The sequence below is a fragment of the Coturnix japonica genome, chromosome 13 (assembly GCF_054131305.1).
Source record: "Coturnix japonica strain WE chromosome 13, WE-NBRP24, whole genome shotgun sequence".
In the NCBI taxonomy this organism is placed as follows: Eukaryota; Metazoa; Chordata; class Aves; order Galliformes; family Phasianidae; genus Coturnix; species Coturnix japonica.
In genome coordinates, this window is record NC_140675.1 from 18,848,408 (window position 1) to 18,863,395 (window position 14,988).

The 14,988-nt window shown below is 45.0% G+C and overlaps 1 protein-coding gene across 6 annotated transcripts; it reads right to left on the bottom strand.

Annotated features, from left to right (window-relative positions):
- Positions 1-316: 316 nt before the first annotated feature.
- Positions 317-14,648, bottom strand: LUC7L (LUC7 like). 6 transcript variants are annotated; one of them, XM_085514310.1, is made up of 12 exons: positions 14,485-14,648; positions 13,998-14,068; positions 12,765-13,478; positions 10,832-10,955; positions 8,742-8,840; positions 7,990-8,100; positions 7,190-7,333; positions 6,612-6,788; positions 6,309-6,397; positions 4,140-4,169; positions 3,104-3,268; positions 317-694 (listed from the first exon to the last, which is right to left on the bottom strand). In XM_085514310.1, the coding sequence occupies exons 4-12, from the start codon at positions 10,868-10,870 to the stop codon at positions 553-555; spliced, it is 996 nt and encodes a 331-aa protein (XP_085370436.1). In that variant the 5' UTR covers positions 10,871-10,955; positions 12,765-13,478; positions 13,998-14,068; positions 14,485-14,648; the 3' UTR covers positions 317-552. The 6 variants fall into 6 exon arrangements, with proteins under 6 accessions (XP_085370436.1, XP_015732846.1, XP_085370437.1 ...); XM_015877360.3 differs by lacking the exons at positions 10,832-10,955; positions 13,998-14,068 and adding an exon at positions 2,010-2,071 and having other exon boundaries at positions 12,765-12,859; XM_085514311.1 differs by lacking the exon at positions 13,998-14,068 and having other exon boundaries at positions 10,832-11,084; positions 12,765-12,859.
- Positions 14,649-14,988: the final 340 nt, after the last annotated feature.

Genomic DNA, 14,988 nt, shown 5'->3' on the forward strand with positions numbered 1-14,988 from the left:
ACATCACAAAGATCAACAGCTGACAGAGGGTCAAACTGCACCCGGCACAGCAAGGCGACTCTGGAGGTGTAAGAATGAAGTGGTTGAACACTAAAAAGCTTTTCGATTTACCATGTACAAGCAAAGAATTGACATGAATCCAATCAGAAGCAGCGCTTACTGCTGTTCTCAAGTACCAGCTGTGTAAAGGGGCAGGGAGATCTCTTGTTAAAGGGCTGAAGTGTTAACAAATAGCAGCGTAGGTACCCAACCACAGCACTACCTCTACTGCCATGTCCATTGCAGCAGCACAAACACAGCGCGTGAACCGCCCACCTGCATTGAAAAGGAGCCATCAGATTTATTTTATTCCTACTAAACCAAAATCCTGTTAAACAGTACGGGAATGGGGGGGGGGGGGGGTGTCTCTACAAACTCACAGCTATCAGCCAAACAATAAAAAGTCAGAACTACAAAAGATGAGTCGTATTCAGTAAATATAAATGGGGAAATTTCGGCTTTGTGTAGAATGTTTATCGGACTATTTACAGTGCAACACCGATCGTTTTGAGTTCAGATCTCGCCAGCTTCTCTCTCCTCTGATCTCTTGGAACGAGATTTGCCATTGGTGCTCTCGTGCCGCCTCTCAGAAGAGCTCTTCTCTTTCCTCTCTCTGTCTCGTGACTTCTCTCTTGAAGATCGATCCCTAGAAGATCTGAAGTACAAAGCAAACCATCACTATATGCTTCACGGCTGAAAGAATCTACACGAAATGCACATCAAAATGGCAAAATCTTTGCTAATGGGGCCGTGCTGTAACAGGTTTCTTACAAAAGTGTGCCTGGGTCCTGCAGTGTCAGGAGTAGTGATGCCCCAGGTGCAAACTCTGGTCCCTCTACAAGCTTTTATGGAATACAACACAGTTCTGCAGTGCTGACTGCACTGTGCAGCCTCTGTCAGTCCCTCAAGGTGTTCCCTGGGCCCCTTCTTAGTTTACTGCACCATACTATAAAGCACTTCTAATCTTTTTCTCATCACTGTTTGTGTCTTTTACAGTGTGTTCTGCTTATGCTCTAAGCCAGTGGCCTTCTGTTCAACTGCTTTAAATGCCAGCTGTATTCATCCTTCAGATTCAAAGGCTTGCTCAGTCCTGGGCTTTTGTCACTTTGCACTTGATAAGCACCATCTTTAACATCCTGGGTTCAAAGTCAGGATGGCAGAGATTTTTATTCAGAAACCACAACAAGGACAAATCTGTTCACAGTCTGCCCAAATGAGAGCTACAGATTTTCAGTGGCTCTTCGCTGTGTCAGCCCACTCAGAATTAAACAGAGGGTTTCATACTAGATCCCATTTTAGAAGGCTTTTATGCTTTATGTTTCATGCCAACTGTATATCAATCAATCAACTTATCAATGAGGTGCTGGCCCGTAGCTGACTCAAGCAGCCCATACTCCTTCAGAATTAGGCAGAGGCTTTCAAGACCCTGCACAGCACAGCGTATTCTAGAACTCGGTACTCAGGTCTCTCTGCAGTCATAAGCAGAAGACCTGGCAGGTACCTTATGGATTCCAGCTTCCACTCACGTTGATTCTAATGTTTGGAACTATTGCACAGATATATCAAAATCTTACAGCCCTCTGTATCACACATGTCACCTTCACTGCCTTAGATTGTGCCATTTAACCACAAGACAGGAGACAACACAAGTCTGTCTGATCTGATCAACTCTTATCCCATCCCCATGCTGCCTGTTGCCAATAGCTCTCTTACCCTCAAACCTCCAGATCCTGTGATGGGCTCGAAGTGAGACTTCAGACCAGCAGAACCAAAATATACATTCCATTAATTCTCAGAGTGAAAACAGAAGCTGCACTTTCAAGGTATCTCATCCACTTTTTGTTTCTTAAATTGTCTCACCTCTCCCCAGTTCTCAGTAATTTTGTGGAGTTATGTCAGTGAGCCAAATCCTCCTACAGCCTCAACAGGCTGATCTGAATGTGTTCAAGGTTTTCAAAGCAATCCCTTACCTGCTCTTTAGTAATAGTTATTACAGGGTCTTCCTCACTTCCTAATTGTCCAACCTTCTTTTCTTTTTTTTTCCATGTTCAAGACAGATTTAAAAAAGGACTTTAGTATCTCAGCCATTGGAGAATCAACAGTATTTACAACCCCCCTCCCCCTCAGTTATTAACAGACACATCTTTTTCAGATTGTTATTCCCCTCCCATTCATCAGGTACCTTTAAAACCTGTTCTCACCCTTTAGTTCAAGCAACACAATACACAACAGTAGGTTTGTTTCTACTGGTGGTCCCTAATCAGATGAGATACTGCTGAAGAACTCCCCTATTAACTGATAGCACTAAAATAAAGGCTAGATCTAACTTCAGCAAACACCCGGTCATATACTTGCTCCCGGGTTTAGAAAGGTTGCAGGGAAATGCAATGTTTCATTTCAGTCTTGCTAATACAACTACATATACAGGCTGGCTTCATCTTTCCTCCAACAGAGTGGGTGTTTTGCTAAGTCTCAGGAGAGACTTAAAGCCATTTTTCAGACTATAGGATTTCTCTTTGGTGACAGCAGAATGGTACGCTCCTCCTTTCTCCTTCCCTCAAGATTTCTAATAACTGTCTCTCAACCTGCATTCTTGTTACCCTAACAGAAGACTTCCCTTAGTTCCCACACCATACACTTCTATTTCCCATGCCACTGAGAGCAAGAAGGTGGGAAGCAGAAGACAACCACAGAAATGTAATGCCAACACTGCCTCCATTACTTGTCATTTATACACCTGGGGAGGCTGTGTGAGCACCAGCAGGCCTTTGAGCTGCTGCTTATGCAGGAAAACCAGCAGTTTCTCAAGGCTCAGCAATGCAGATCAGAGAATGACAGTACTATCTCCTAGACTCTGCTCTTAAGCTGAGACTTCACTGTACAGTTAATGCTCTCATGTGAAAGCATCTACAAACTGCCCCTGGGAAATACTGCTTTGGCTCAGGAACCATAAGCACCCAGCTTGAGAAAGTGGTAGTAGTCCTGCCCACTCTAAGGGATCAGAGGTTGCTCACTTATGTCGGGGACTCCCCTTTTCAGAAGCACTTGTATGAGGAATACATACTTGTGTTTGGAACTCCTGTCTCTGGACCCCCGGCGGTGACCTCTGCTGTGGCTGCGGGAGCGGCTCCGGTGGCGTCTGTGTCGGTCTCGGGACCTGGAGCGGGACTTCCGCCGCTCACGGGAAGCCGACCTGGAGCGCCTTCGCCTCCTGTCCCGCGAGCGTGATCTGAAGAGGGCACAGACTGCCTCAGATTCAAGAGATAGGCCAGTGCATCGCATCTGTACACCTGCACCCATCCCTCAGACATTCCAGAGTCACACAAGTCCAGAGCATCAGCCCTCACCCCCATCCCTGCCAACACAGAGGCAAATCACCCACAGGGTGAAGAGCCTTTCCTGGGCTGACGCTACCAACAAAACACCAAAGGGTAAATTCAAGTTGCTGGGAAGCTTATGAAAATCACTCCCACCACTGATGTGTTGATGCCTAGAGCACAGCTTACCACCAGTGATACAGGCCTCACTTTGGCTGAAGAAGTTAGTTATATGTGACATTGCCATAACCTCAATGGCAGCCTGCCAAAGAGAGCATCCCCCTAATGAAAACACTGTACTTTCAAAGCAGATTTGTTTCCATCTGCACTAAAAACCAAATAAAGGGTGCCAACATATATGTAGAAAGGTAGAGAAGATCTCGAGGTGCATGATTGCTTACAGAATGTTGTCATACCATTAAGGCAAAGTCTTCACAGGGATGGGAGCTTTAATAACAAATATCTGTATTTTTGCATGTGAGGTATTACATATAATGGGTACGTTTCATACTTTAGAACTATCAAAGTACATGAGACATTTATTAGCAAAGATACTGAGTGCATTCTTAGGCTGGTAGTGCAGAGCACATCGCTCCCTTTCTCTGGCTGGGCTAACCTACACCTGACTTCAGCTGCACAGTACTACAGAATGGCCCAAGCAGAAGTTCCCACTTCTTTCAGGGAGCACAATGAAAAGACTGAGGCACAGCATCAATTCCATTTACAAGACCTCAGTGACAAGATGAAAACACAAACAGGTAGTTGGGAGAGCTGCACACTCACCTTCGACGATCTCTATTTCTCGATCCAGACCTAAAAGGAAGAGGAGAGTTAAGTGAGAGAAGGCATGGCATGGTTTTTATGTTTCTTTTACCCACATGAGCTTCAGTTCTGGGGGGAGGAGGTGGGACTTGTCAAAAAAGCAAAGAACAGGACAGCAGCACCAGTTCCACACAGAGCTTGTTGGGACAGCTCACTGACTCCACAAAGAGCTTTCTAGCAAAGCAGGAAGGATTTACCAACCAATCCCACTCTATTAATACAGTATTACAGTGCACCTTTCTAACTTCACATTTACCCTCTGTGGTCTAAAGTCAGCTAGGTGAACACTGTCGTGAAAAAGTGCCACTCTCCAGCAGTGTGGAGGCACTGAACAGCGTTCTCACTTTGGTTCCTTAGAGGTGGCTGCACATTTAAGAAATAAATGGTTTTAATAAAGGAAAAACACAGTGTTCTCTCCCTAATCATGAGGATTTAACAAACATTCAGTGGAAATTTCCATCAATTATTTTTTTCCTGCTGAGGAAAGATGAACTAGGAAGAAAAAAAAAGAGGAAGCAAAAGTGAATAACTGTTACTGAGGAGTACAGAGATACATAGGAAATTCTTCACCCCAGATCATATAAATCCAATTGTGAAGAACCATCCAGGCTTCATTTATTCTCACATCTCCGTGGCATGTTCAGCTTAACAGCGTGCCAGCTCCCCAGAGAATTACAGTCTGAAGAGATCACCGAGTCACCAGCAACACCAAATGACACAGGACTGTATTTACCACTATGGGTGACAATCCAGTTCACTCATTCCTCTATGGAAATCAGTTTATTTGACAGACCAATTAAGTTACAGTTTCGCAAGCCCATCTACAGGCTTCCATGACGTGACACAGTGCCTGTAAGTCACCAAGACTTCTCAAAGTCAAGTGGTATTGTTCCCCTTACTGGTTAACACCACTGAGATACTGCACATGAAGGCAGGGCAATAAGAGTTACAAAGGAACATGTTTTAAGTGGTTCTTTAAGTATCAAGTTCTGCTTGAGAAGCAGTCTCTTAAGTCAGTTGAAGTCATTGATGTGTTTTTGATGGAGAAACACCCCCGTAAGCATGGCAATACACAGCACCCAGAGGAGCAGGTACTTAGAAATCAAGAAATCTGAGCTCTCATCCCAACAACCACTGGGAGAACTATCTTCCTTCCTTGGGTCAAGTTCTCATTTTGAAGAAGAAAACAATCTGACCTCCTCTATACTTTACTCCTGGCTCCACTATGTGGTTTTCTTTACCATCTGAATTGAAGAGTACAGAGATGTCTCCACACAGAGTGAGGTCAAAGGCTGGCCACAGTCTTTAAGTAGTGCAAAATACCAAACCAGCAAGAGCTCAGACCCTAGGCCAACTCAACACAGTTCTTGATCTGACATCAGGCAATCCACACCAAGAGGGAACCTTTATGAAACACCCTAACTAGGGAATGCACAACAATTTGGGGCTTACACCAAGCCACACACCACAGGAAAACAAGCTGCCTCAGTTCTGGTATTTGTTTGCAAGCATTTCCAGAAACGTATACCCAGAGGCACACTGTGGTCATGCACCTCAAGCATCTTGCAGCCAGATGGCTGAAACACTCTTCAGCTGACATCAGAAAAGAGCTCTCCACAGGCAGTAAGGTGGCTTTTTGGATTCACAAAGTACAAGACTGTAAGGAGAAACATACCAAGTTACTGGGGAAGTGCTGTAACAAGAACAGCAACATTCCTACTCAGCCACTTCCTTTGCACAACCAGTGCAAATAACCACCCTCTTCACACCACATTGTTTAACTGAATCATTTACGCACATGGAAGAATTAGTTTTTCCAGTTTAGCTGGCAAGAGGCTTGTCAAGAGAATACCAACGGTGAAGCCATTCTGTATGGGAACTGTTGAGTCACAGCCTGAACCACTGATTGAGCACCTGGGGAAAGGATCTGGACAGCCCTGGGAGCACAGGTGAAGGCAACTCAGCTGTGTGATGGAAGGGGCAGAGCCTGGCTGTGCCTCTCTCAGACCCCATTTAAGGGCTGACTGCGATGGATGCAGCAACAGCTGCTGCTTTCCTGTGGTATTCAGAACTAAGAAATCAGATTATTTCAAAACCAGCTTCACAAAGCAGTTACCAGCTTTCACTTACCGCCTGCCCATTCTCTCCTCTCGTTCCCTTTCTTCTCTCCGTCTCAAACGATCCTGGTTTCTCTTCTCTTGCTTTTCTGCCACTGTTTTCTAGGAAAAAAGTTCACACAGTATTTCAATACAGTAGAATATCAGAAAGATCTGCAAGGAGTTTACTCAGGTGGTAAGTCAAAGTTTCAGGGGTTCTGACATCAGAAATTTCTGGACTTACATAGGCATTCTGCAAAGAATTCTGTACGAACTTAATGTATGTACTGAATGCCTTTAGAACTATAAGGAGAAGGTTTAAAACAGACAAGATTACCCTCAGCTGATCCAGTTTCTCACGAATCTGAATAAAACCCAAGTGTAATTTGCCTCCAAAGTGGTCAGCAAGACGCCGGTCGTTGTCATGGAGACCAAGATATGCTGAACAGACTTCACACACACGCAGCTTTTGCTGTTGGAAGCTGGATGCAGGCATTGAATTTCGGTATTCTTCCTGAAGGGGGACAAAAAGAACACCAGGCACATGTCAGCTGTGACCCTGCTGGGAAAGTCCTGCAAAGAACTGCCCCGATGCTTTCAAGGATCGTGAAAAGCACCCTCAGTACAAAAGAGGTAGCACGCAAAACACTGTGAGCACAGCTAACCTGACATTCTATCCTTGCAGGTAGATGAACAATCACCAAATATTTCAGGAGAACAACTACCACCTCCCCAGTCATCTCTTCACCAGGTACGAATTTCTACAAAGCTTTTCTTCACCTATCACACTGGACTGCCAGCTGCTTGCAATGTGTCAACATTGCTGACATTGAAAGAGGAACCACCCAGGTGTCTGTCACAGACTCAGGCTAATTCAATCGCCTACTACCCGTCGCAGGACAAGCAAGGCCATACCTCTGCCTCTTTCTTTTTTGCTCGGACTTTTTCCACTTCCATCAGGATCTTCTGAGACTCATCAACATTCCCTTCAGCTCCCAGCTGTTCAGCTTTAGCTAGGAGTTTTCCAATGTCTTCGTTCAGTTCATGTACCTTCTCTGCCTAAAGAAAACAGTTGGTTTTTGGTTTTTTTTCTTTGTAAAACCAAAATCTTGCAAAAGGCTGCATGACAACTCCTTTTTCTCTTAAAAAAAACTAAATCCATCCACTGTTTTGTATTAGCTGTTATTAGAAGACAACCATAAGAAGTCTCAATAAAAAAAGGATTGGTGTGCCCAGTACAGGCAGTGCAGTCATAGGCAGACAGCGAAGGGAGACAATGTACATGGACAGGATATCACTGGCTTAGCTGCAAACAGTGGTGTATTCCTGGCTTACAGGACAGTACAGACACCACAAACCCAGCTTCAGAAATGTTTTGTATTGTCCCAGTGAAAGAAGTTCCCAAAGAGGGAAACACTTGCTACGTGGAAAGACAATTACAGGATGGATTTAATATTTTAAGCTGCCATATGCACGCTGAATAAGAGGGAAAACCTATATATTTCATAGCTGTGATTAAGCAACATATTTTAGAGGTGATGTTCTACATTACTATGGCCCTTGGAACCAAGAAGTTTATTACAAGAACAGCCAGAGCAGTATTTGAAGATGATGACTTGAATTCACAAAGTCTTTATTGAGCGTATTGAGCAACAACAGAACATCAATGCTCTTGCACAGACTTTCAGAACAAAGGTTAAATGAGAGGACTATACCTTCGCAGATACTTCAGCACTGATCTCTTCCTGTGTCTCAGCCAGGCGCTTCTTGGCCAGCTCTGTTCTCCTGTCACACTCCGCAATGAAGGATTCCAGGTGATCCATAGCCTGTATATGCAAAGAACTATGAATTGAGATGCTCTTTGTGTCACACCTACAGCCAGCAGCTAGGGGGTGCAATCCACAACAATACAATGCACAACCAACCTCAAAAATGGATGCCTTGAGAAAACACAAAGGACGCTTTGCAGAAGGAGTAAAATTTGACCCCTGCCCCTAAATCTGTCATCTACAGCTTTGCACTGCAATTTCCAGTGTGTGAGAAACATACAAACATAGAAAGCACCGCATGAAACGGGAAGGCAAAATGTTCTTCTGCTTGATTTGTTTCACCACAGAAAGTTAAATGTGGCTAAAAGCAAAATCACTGAGCAAAAAGCTTGCAACATTCATTCTCCTCCTGGAACGGGCTACCAGGTTACAACGTCCTGCTACAGAGCAGCAGGTGTGGGATGCAAGGAATGCCCAAAGAGCCTCCCATCTAGCTGCGCTGGTTTGGTTACAAGAGTCATCATTAATTTTACAATTTAAAGCCAGCATCAAGGTGATGTTTGGGAAGGGGGAGGCTGTTTTTGCCAGATCTAATAACATGGTTAGCTGAATCACCCACTAAGTTCTATGGTTCAGCCAATGACTTCATGAGGCAGTTTCTATAAAAACTAACAAAAAAGAAAAATCCCCATACTTACATCCAGCTCAAAAAAAAGGTCTCTCTCTTTACTTGCAATCTCATAATCTGCTCTCAGTGCCAAGTCATGGATCTTTGTACACTCTCCTAGGTCCATTCTCTGTTTAAAAGGAAAATGTATGTTAGAAAGCTTTATTATGGCAACAAGCTGAAAATATGTAACACTTGACAAGTTTATCATACCAAAGTAAAACTTCTTTGGGAAGGAGAGCTTTCTCTTAACCTGCCAGTAACAGAACTGGACAGAAGAATCACATTTGCTAGAATCACTTCTTTAGGAGTCCTTCCGACAATATCAAAGCACCTCACATACTATAAGTCCAGACCTACCCCTGCTTCAGGTCACAGCATGCCTTAGAAATTACTGGGAGGGAGCTGGGAAGGCACAGCAAGCTACAGCAGGAGTTACTTCAACAGAAACCAACTACAAACACCTCCTGTTTAGGAGCTACAGCACAGCAAACACTCAGCTGTGTATGCACATAAAAGCACATCTGTATCAGAAAGAGCCTTGAAAGCATACTGAAAGATGGTAAACCATAGAACACTTCCTAGCAAGGGCAAAGGGATTTACACTAAGGAGGGGTACAGCCAGTAGGAAAGCACAACTCCATGCTCAGATACAGCAGATCCTAACTCTGCAGTTAACCCTTCCTGCTTTCAGCTGCTGCTGAGACTTTAAACCCACCAATTCAAAGCTAATTCCTGTGCATAAGGTCATTTTGGTGTCTCTATCTAATTACAGTCTCCATGAGAGCATCTCCTCTCCTGGAAAATCCTGACTTGCATGCTGCTGTTCACTTCCATTGCAGATAATACTATTTAAATCTGTTGGTTTCTCCCCAAGTCTAGCAGCTAATGGCCAAATAACTGAATTATGCTCTCAAAACGTGGAAATTGCATTTGTATGTTACCAATATGTAAAGGAGAACATTTCTCTATTCTTAAAATAGAAAAAGAACATGCCATTTTTGAAAGTCAAAACAACTAAAGGCCTGAGTGTGGGCCACAGGGAGCAGCACAAGGAGCAGGGTTCACTCACAAGGAACATCTCAGCAGCACTCCTCTCCCAGCTATCAGCATCAAGGAGAAAAACCTACAAAGAACTGCAGGAAAAGCTTAATACAACCCCACTGGAATCAGCACAGAACCCAGAGCATCACTCCAAAGTAAAGCTGGAGTTTGCCAAGGACACGTTATGAAGCAGTGAGTTCCAACAGCAGCAATGGATTTGCTGAGAATGAAGCAAAGCCATCAAAGAAAGCTCCACCAGGTAACTCTTGGTCAGTAGTTACCTGTTATTAAATATAACAATTCAAAATGACTTGTCACTATTTGGTCTCACTCATTTTGCTCATATTTATCAAAAACAGGAGGCACTGACAGCAGACACTGCATTCAGGAACTGTGTTGTGAGCTCTAATGGTGGGAAATTAATGCCTACAAAAAAACACAGTTGTTCCAGTACTTTCAGAACTTAATAATGTTCATCTTCAGGCAAAACTGTTGAGGAAATGCTGAAGAGCTACTGGAATTTTACCGTAAGAAAAACTTAGTACAACATCAGAGCATTATATGACTTAATTTTTTTATTCTTATTATTCTACTGCAATCTCTTTACAGTATAGGGAGAAAGAGCAACACTCCACACGGTTGTTACAGATCATAGGTTATCTCATCTGAATTCTTCTGGCAAGCTTAGTCACTCACTCTGATTAAGAGAAGGAGCTCCAGCAGAAGGCTTCAGAAGAGCCACTGTGTTCTGTGTTCCTCTCACTCTTTGTTAAAAGGCAGCGAGTCTCTTCATCTCTTCTGCTAGGGAGAATCTCCAGGTCTCATTGGCATACAAACCTCAAGTTTTCCTTCAGATCCTTTGATGTGATCTCTATGCGTGGAGACTTCCTCATGTATCACTCACCTCAGGTAAGATCACTAGCCTTTCTGTTTCAAAGACTCCTTGTCTCATCAGGGAGGCCTGGCACCAAATACTCATACTTTCCAGCAGGGATTGTGACTTGCTCCAATCAATACCCACAGCTGGTCTGTCACACAGGTACTTAAGATCATGTCTCACTGAGCACTGCTACTAACCAGATCCAGATCCCTGCTCATCTCCAACCAGCATCCCATTCAGAAACAGCTGCATACACGAAGGATGGAGAAGTAACAGTGCTTCCAGGGTGCATCACAATTGTTACCAGAAAGCTTGAAACACCTGTTGGAAGTTGCCAAGATGATCTGAGGTCCTGATTTCTTCAATAACACACATCCAGAGATGACCAGTTAAGGCTGATTCACCCATGCAGTTCCTTCATTACCAGAGCACCATAAGATGCCAGTAAACCTGTTTGGATGCACAATGAAAACCTGCCTGATTCATTCTGTTCTGGCAGAGCTGACAGCTGAACTGTAGATCCTGTTCCAGACCTGGCATGTTCTCTCCAAACAGACCTGTGGCACCGATGCATTTTCTTGCTCCCAAGAATCTATTGTTAGCGGTGCACAGAGCTCCTCAGCCACCTCAAGGCCACCACAACATCATTTGTGTGATCCACAACAACACCTGAGCAGCAACAGCCCTCCTTGTTCCTGGGTGCTTCTCCAACCCAAGGCATTCAGAATGCACTTAATACCTCAGGCTTCCTCTGTGCCTTGTCACCAGCTGCAACAGTGTCTCACACTGCTTCATTCAACCCCTTCAAATCACCACCAACTTTCTGTTGGAAAAACGTCAAAAGAGATGGAAGGCACCACATGTCTTCAAACAACATCTAGGCTCCAAAAGCCCGTTGTAGAGTCTCACATTCAAAAAACTATATCCTAACCCACCTTGGTTCAAAAACTGGAAGTGAGCAGAAGTGATTTCAGAAGCTTGAAAAGTCTGAAACAGAAGTGAGGTGACACGGAAGCTCATGCTGCGATGGAAAATACATCTGAGCTTCCAAATTTGGCCCTGCATCCCTGAGGACACTTTGAAAACACAAATATTAGTGATCCACTCTTCCTGACTTGCTCTGCAGCAACAGCCATTTAGAAGCTGAAGTCTGCCTCAGTGCTTGGTAAAGCTCTCTCTGTTAGCACTGCCATGCCACCCTGCCATTACAGTGGTATAATGCCAGCCCTTCCCTCTGCTGGGAACCCACGTGTCAAACCCCAGCTTGTGAAATAACACAATAAAGTCCTATAAACAAGGAGTGCAGTTAAAAAAAATCTGGTTAAGTGGATGGACAACATAAAAAGTCACAGCATTTAGAGACAAACAGCGTTATTCATCTCCATCCTGCAATTAAGTAACACAGTAATTACCAAAGTCGTATACTGTTTTCTTTTGAAAGCTGGATTCTTACTCCACAAGATCTCGTTGTTACCACGTCACCTCCTGCTCTCACAGAGAACATCTGAGCCAATCCTCTGAACCTTGGCCAGCTGTATCCCCAGAGGGCACCAGTGAAGGAAGCTGTCCCAACTGTTTGAAACCAGTCAGGCAGAGCAACATACTACTCACACCAACAAACTAAAGACAAAGCTGGCCTGAACTGTAACCTGCCATTATATGCTCACCCTTTATGATTAAAAAGCTGAAATCCCACTGGGAGAATACCACCTGGTTTAAAAAAGGAGACTAAAAGCTCTGAGGATTGAGGGTTACTGCAGCTGAAGATGCAGTGAGCTGCAGCACCCTGGACAGCAAGCTGGCTCCTGTAGGCCACGATCCCGTGACCCCCACAGGACAAGCTTCACATCCTAACCACCATAAGCTGTCAAAACAGAAATAACCTTGCAACCTCCCATCGATTGTGATAGAAAAAGCAGTGTGAATGAATTCAGAATACACCTGACTATTGTGGATCCAAAGACAGCATGGAAACTGAAATGAAAATTGCTGGCTATCCCTGGTGTAAGGGAAATCTGATGTTTTCCAGGCTGCATCTCCTCAAAGGTACTTTGGGTGGCACAGAGGAGCCCTTGAGAGCTGTGCCAACGTTTGCCTTACCAAAATTCCTTATTCCAAAGGAATACTTACTGTTCCTGCCAGGATATCATGAGGACAGCAATCCAGGAGGTGGCTCTTGCAGACACGATCGTCTGTAAACTTCACCCTTTGCCTGGTTTCATCTCCTGAAATTCATTTGTGGTTTTAAATAAGGAGACATTAGAATACCGATAAGGAACAGAAATGTCAGCATGATCATTTCAATATGCAGATTAAAATACTTGGTGCTCCCCAGAATTACTTGGAGGGTGACAGGATAATCTGAAAAACTCATAATTGGCAGCAAATACCATTTTTGCATTTATTCATTGTACACCATGTTAAACACAGTGTTGGAAAGCCAAGTAACGTCCAAAGCCTGTCATCCATATAAAGAGACTGCACAGCCCAAAGAGGAAAAGGAGACAGACAGTCGGCTCAGAGCCAACACTTTTGGTTGTTCTATCCCCCCTTTTATTTTGCCATAACGAAAGGGCAGGAGATACTGGAACCCAAGCAAGCAGAGGGCCATGAATCACAACATAAGGCTGTGCTGGGCAGTTGGGTTTGGTTTTATACTTTTATAAGCAACTTCTATTTGCTAATCTGATGATTAAGACATCGGTCCATTTGGTCTCAATACCAAGTCTGCAGCGTGTTTTCCAAGGCCGTGAAATGCTGCATCTCGTAGGTCTCGGCCCGGAGCACGTAGCGTAGTTCCCACCCTCCTCCCGCCCTCAGGAGACATTTTACATTCAGGAGCCACTTAAACAAGACAATATCAGAAAAGCAGAAAATAAAATAAAATAAAATAAAATAATAAAAAAAAGAAACAAAGTTAGTCAATACACACTGCGAGCTCCAACATATACTATACCCATCTGCATTCTTCAAGACCTCAGCTGCAGAATTTTATGCCCACTGTTGAAAAGTTTTAAAGGAAAAGCTTTCTTGCCCACACCTGCAGTAAGGAAGTCAGGGGAACGATACATGAAAGTAAAGGCAAAGTGGTAATGGAACGTGACAATTTTAAAGCGAAGCTGTGTATACATGACACAGGCGTGTCATCATAGGAATAGGGTTTGCAAGCATCCAGGAATTGTGTCTATTCCAAATGGTTTTTCTTGCTTTCTAAGCTACGCTTTTAAAGTTACTGCTGGGGAGGGGGGAAAAAAAGAAAAAGCAAACACTTTTTTGGGGTTTTTTTTTCTTTTTTCTTTTCTTTTTTGTTTTTTTTTCTTTTAATTTTTGTTATAACAGCTTTAAAAATCGGTTGTGACTCACGGCTCGATGAACATGAGGCTTTTCTGCAACTCCCTTGCAGATTGATGTAGGCAGGCAAAGATACACTGAACCTTTATGAATAAAATAGAGGGGCCACCATTGTTCAGTTTGTATGAAATAAAATATATGGGAAGCAATTCAACAGCAACTCAACACACACAAAAAAATAAAAGAGAGAGAGAAAGGCACTTCATTCACTTAACGAAACAAAGTGCAAAAGGACCTGAGCAAACCCCGCTACGAGGCGGGTATTGGAGAGCTCGGGCCCACACGAACCGCATTAAGGCCGGACCGTAAGGCCGGACAGTACGACCTACCTACGGCTCCGACCCGACGGGGCTCGGCGGGGCAGGGCGATGCGGCCCACCCCACACACACACCCCGCGGATCCACACAGCGACAGCCCGTAGGCCGCGGGTGGAGCCGGACCGGGCCCCGCTGGGCAGCCAGGCCGCGGATCCTGCAGGCCCCGCCCGCCCCTACTCACCGTCCCGGGCCGTGCCCATCAGCTGGTCCAGCAGGGCCCGCATCTGCGCCTGAGCCGACATGGCGGCTACGGGGCTGCGGGACGGACGGAGGAGGAGGAGGAAGGAGAGCGGCGGCGGCGGCGGCGGCTTCAACCGCGGCTCCGGGCTCGGCCTCGGCGGCGGCGACGCACGACGGGCGCTGGGCGGAAGCGGCCCCTCCCGGCGGCGCGGAGCATGACGGGATGTGTAGTCCTGAGAGGGTCGGGAGGGAGTATGGACCGGGCCGAGCCGGGCTGGGCGGGACCAGAGTGGGCCAGGACCTGGAAATGCCTGACAGGACGGGATGTGCCAGTCCATGATGGGCCGTGCTGAGTTATGTTGGACCACTGCGTCATACACTGAACCTGGACTGTACCAGGCCATACTGACTCATGCTGGACCACTGGGTCATACACTGAACGAGCTGTACCAGGCCGTGCTGAGCCATGTTGGACCACTGCGTCATACAATGAACCTGAGCTGTA